General features: G+C 37.6%; 1 protein-coding gene across 1 annotated transcript in view; it reads right to left on the reverse strand.

The window, feature by feature from the left end:
* Window positions 1–800: 800 nt before the first annotated feature.
* LOC113825956 (uncharacterized) overlaps window positions 801–5439 on the reverse strand; it is a 21395-nt gene continuing 16756 nt past the window's right edge. The window contains exons 11-13 of the mRNA XM_070144632.1: window positions 4468–4496; window positions 3082–3204; window positions 801–1974 (exon numbers count right to left, since the gene is read on the reverse strand). Coding sequence (XP_070000733.1) covers window positions 880–1974; window positions 3082–3204; window positions 4468–4496 — 1247 coding nt within the window. The 3' untranslated portion in view covers window positions 801–879. The remainder of the gene's footprint in view (window positions 1975–3081; window positions 3205–4467; window positions 4497–5439) is intronic.

Consider the following 5439-nt stretch of genomic DNA (forward strand, 5'->3'; position numbering starts at 1 on the left):
ATATATATATATATATATATATAAGAAATTATTAGACATTTTTCTTTTGGAAAAAAATATTTTGTCCCATATGGGCTTCATCGTTTAATGATGGATGATAATATCAGTGATGATGAGTTTTAGCCATCATACTCATAATGGTAATGATATGGATGATAGTGATGATGATACCGAAACAATATCATAATAATGGTGGTGATAACTAACAGTATCAATGATGGATACAAATGAAGATGATAATGATGATGACAGATTATCCATAATTCATAACAGAAAAGAAATTCATAGTTTGTTTTTTCTTTTTTTCTTTTTTGTCATAAAAATGTCCTCCTAACTTACAGGGATAACGAGTAACGCTATCTTCATTTGTTAATAATGACCCTATATTTCAAATAAAGCTCAAACAAGTCGTTAGAGCAGAGCATATTATCTAAAACTACCTGTTAAATGTTACGCAAATTTTCATTTCGTAGGTTATTATTAAATCGTGAAAGCGATATTCATTTTTTATATTTTAGGAGCAGAGTTTCGCTAAACTATTAATGCTCAGATATTTTTTAGTCTTTTCCCACTATTTCTGAAATTATTTTTGTTTCACTATCCAAGGCTTTAGAGGTTTCTTGAACGTATCTGCAGCCGTGTTGGAGGGATGCCAAACTGGATGTTCTAAGGTAATGAGTAGTTTATATTTTTACATATTCAACAATCACATGAGACAGACAATACTTCTAACAGAAAAACTTGAGACTCACCAGTGGGGAGAGATCAAGGCGAGTGGACATGAACAAGTAAGAACACACTTTAAGGCCTTAAATTTCGTGTTTTCTACAACAATAACAAAAACGATCAACAACGAAGCATTGGTGGCGCCCTGAAGCCCTAACGCAAGGGCTCGGGTTCGACGATTCTGCCCCAGAAGAGAGGCACTCCCGTCTGCTGTTCCCGGAGGAGGAGAAGCGAGGGCCGGTTGACGGAGAATTCTCGCGACGAACCGAAGCGAACTATGGTTGATGCCGTGGCCGCTGCTGCCTCCGTGCCGGCCTCCGTGATGTCAATGATCGTCTCGTGAATGACTTTATCGACGAAGATCCTGTTGGACGTCATTTTGCTGAAGTCCGCTCGGCTAGGATCAAAGAGATCGGTGACTCCAAACTGCTTCAGAGTGTCGGCAAGATCGGTCCTGAAGTTGAGTCGCATTCTGGGCAGGAAGACGTTCATGTGGATGAGGGACATGTTCCCGATGTACCGATTGAGGGTATGGGGATCCAGCTGGGACTCCAGAGTGTGTAGTGACCTCAGTGAAGCGGGTCCCTTTGGCACAATGAAGTACATCGCGAACTGACCTCCCTTGTACGGCAAACCTATCATGTCAGCGTTCAAAACAGGGAGGTCAGTGTATAGCACCTTCATGATCGTGGACATCATGGGGATATTGATGATGCGTTTGCCCGTGTTGAAAGTGCCCCGGGTGGTGCCCGTCTTGTCGAAGGGGTTCTCCCAGTCGCCCTTGAAGTAGACTGTGTTGACGGCCAGCGCGGACGTCTGGGGGTTAACGTTGGTCAAGAGCTTCGGGATTTTGCCTCGAGTCATCTGGTTCACCCACGCGTTGATGGCGTCCCTCGCGGCGCTCGGGCGGGAGAAGTCGAGCTGCTGCACTTTGGTCCCATAAAACCGCTGCGCATTGTCATTGTAGGACTCCAGGATATCTGCATCGGGGTTCAGAAACAGCCTGTTGGCCACGCTCACGATTATCCCCGGGTTTTCTTGGACGAGGGTCTGCATGAGGTTTCGGTAGGCGTCGTGAATCGCAGCGTCAGGCACCTGTGGCGGGTACCGAAGCGCGGAGCGGAGCTGGTCGTAGGTCGAGGCGGACGTGCCCATCAGCAGCATCGAGAGCAAGGACGTGATGCTGAACGGGGAGAACACGGCGTTGAGAGGTTCATTCCGGGACGCCGAAGAGAGGTCCTGCGCGAACTGCAATAATTATGTCTGGTTAATTAGTGCTGATGAATCATAATGATAAAAAATATAACAATGATATAATGATACTTGTAATAGTAGAAGTAGCTGTAGTAGTGATACTAGTAGCTGTATTTGTAGTAGCAGTAGTAGTAGTAATAGAAGTAGCAAATATAGTAATAGTAGTAGTAACAGTAGTAGTAATGGTAGTAGTAGTAATAGTAGTCGTAGTCGCAGTAGTAGCAGTCGTAGTAGTAGTAGTAGTACTGGTAGTAGTAGTATCAGTCGTAGTAATAATAGTAATAGTAGTAGTAATAGTTGCAGTTGTTGTCTTTGCTGTAATAGTAGTTGTAGTTACACTTGTTGTGTTTTTATACTAGTAGTAATAGTAGTAGAAGTAGTAGTAGTACTATAGTGGTAGTAGTAGCAACAGTAGCATCATCGGCAGTAACATAGTAGAAGTAGTAGTTGCATTATAGTAGGAGCATTAGCAATTATAATAAAAGCAGTTACAATATTGATGATAATAATAATGATACAATAATGTTAATGATAACGATAATAATGATGGTGCTCTTATAACAATAGTGATAGGGATAATGGTGATAATAATGATAATGATAATAATAATGATAATTCGGCCAATGACGATGTTTGATAACGACGATGAAAATGATGATGTTAATAATAAAAAAAATACAATAATAACGCTAGTAAGAACAACACATGCAAATACCAACAACAATAACAATGTTACCAATATCACAAAAAGAATCAGCAAAATGAAAATAATAATAATGATAATGATAATAACAATGATAATACAAATGAATTATCACAATAATGATAATGACATTAATAATAATAACAATAATAATAAAGATATATAATCACAAGAATGATGATACTACTACTGCTAATACTACTACTAAAACAGTGATACTGATGATTATAATGATAATGATGATAACAATAATAATGATGATAAACAATAGTGACGATACTAATAAAAGTAATAATAATAATAGATATAAATAATAAGAAGAACGATAATACTAATGATAATAGATAATGATAATGAATAGTGATAATAATGATAATAACGATAACAACACAACAAACCTTCTGAATGAAATCTCCTATTCTCGGGGCGCCGATTCCCTGAGGGGCGTCAGCGCCGTCGACAGCAGCCAGCCCAGCAGCCGCCAGGGACACGAGCAAGACAGCTATCACCTGCATCTTGAACTGGAAAGAAGTACGAGTTGAGAAAAACAAGTCCTATGTCTATTTGCGCTTCTTGTTCTCCTTTTTTTTTTTTTTTTTTTTTTGGGGGGGGGTATGACTTTTTTGGGGGTAACTTTTTTGTGTGTGTGGGGTGGGGGGAGGGGTGTTAGAGGCAGGTAACTCTTTTGGGGGAAGGTGATAGGGTACATATTTATTTACTCTTTTGGGGGAGGGAGGATGTAACTTCTTTAATTTTTTTCTTGTTTTAAAAACTTTTTTTATCTATTTTTTCCTTCTACATAATTGGTGCACTTATTTATGTATTTGTCTACCTGTACAAATGACGTCTTGTGAAGTAATTTCGTTTTATGATCTGTATATGCGTACTCATACATACATGCATGTGTAATTGGTGAACTTATGTTTGTACCAGTCTACGTGTACAAGCGTGCAAAATAACACAAAAGCTCAACCATTGCGATTTGTACAGGAGGTCGAATTGTGTTCATAATTGCAGCGAGTACAATTTATGCATGTATGTGTGTTTATATATATATATATATATATATATATATATATATATATATATATATATATATATACTCAAATATATAGATTTGTGTGTGTGTGTGTGTGTGTGTGCGCGCGCGCGCGTGTGTGTGCGTGTTTATGTGTATGTGTGTGTGTGCGTGTGTATGTATGTGTGTGCGTGTGCGCGTGCGTGCGCGCGCGCGTGTGTGTGTGTGTGTGTGTGTGTGTGTGTGTGTGTGTATGTGTGTGTGTGTGTGTGTGTGTGCATATCTATCTATCTATCTATCTATCTATCTATCTATCTATATATATATATATATAACTATCTATCTATCTATGTATCTCTATGTATATATAGAGGTATATAGATAGATAGATACAAACTGCAATTCATTTCTGAAATATTCAATATTTCAACCTTTTGTACAAATCACAATGATCCATTTTTTACGCCATTTTGTACAGTTGCATACTTAGACAGGTACACAACTGAGTGTATAAATTACATATAAGAATTTTTTTATTATTATCAATAGAGAACACCTGTAGATCTGACTTTTCCTATTCCCCTACAAATTTCTTTTTCAAGATAATCCGTTGCCTGGATTTAGCAAATCCGTAAATGAAAAATACTCCAAAATCAAAATCACGCAATAGAATTTTGACATTTTCTTTATTTGTTTATTTTTCCGCCATGTAAAACACTTTCCATCGCATCTTTCGTAAGTCGCAGTAAGAACACAGCACACCTACCTGTTTATCGGACCAAAGATGCCACGCAACTGACTTGATCCAAAGGGCTCAATACTTATAAGAAATATTCAAACGGGAAAACCCAGTGACGTCACGGCGGTTCCTGCAACACACATTCCGGGTCATGTAATGGGATGGTATTAAATTTTAAGTTAAGCGTCCATTGATATAAACAAGACATAAAGATCGACCATCTCGTAAGAAAAATTGCTAGCGTCATGAGACTAACGGCAGTAAAACAGGAAAAGTTTATTGTCAAGCGCGGTGTTGTTGTGATGAAGCCAAGAACGAATAGTTATTTATCAAGAACGCAAACCTGATTTAGGCTCAGTAAGGAGTATTCAATGTCAACTTGAGAAGAGGAGTGAGAAAGTTTGAGATTATATATGATGTTGACCACTTTTTTATTTGTATTTTACGGTGTAACATTTTATTCATATTGCCTTCATTTTGAAAATGGTAATAAAATAATATTAGGGATAACTCATCAAAATCATTATGTTAACAGCAATGAAAGATGGCTATAAAAATTATGACAATAATCGTGCAATTTTACTAAAGCTGACATTGATAATGACTAAATAACGTATACAAAATTCATAAAATATATATAAGGCGTTGAATTGCCTACATTTTCGATTGCGCAATTAACAAAAATCAATGCAAAAAATCACGCCTTAAATCAAATCCGCTGATATTAGAAACGAAAAGCAGTAAAGTGATTGTAACGGTCATATCTGAATGCCTTTCTAGCTCTTTTCTTAAACTTTAAAAATGTATAACATTCCTCTTTGTAATATTTTCGTAACCATGAACCTTGAGCTATAATGCTATAAAAATAATTGTATGAATAATGATATCAAAATGTATTCAAAGAAGACTTAAGTGGCAAGGGGATGTGTTATAAAATCTACGGACCCGATACCCAGCTTTCAATACAGGGAACAGTCATCGTCCGTCAGACTCGCATGG

The sequence above is a fragment of the Penaeus vannamei genome, chromosome 32, assembly GCF_042767895.1.
Source record: "Penaeus vannamei isolate JL-2024 chromosome 32, ASM4276789v1, whole genome shotgun sequence".
Classification (NCBI taxonomy): domain Eukaryota; kingdom Metazoa; phylum Arthropoda; class Malacostraca; order Decapoda; family Penaeidae; genus Penaeus; species Penaeus vannamei.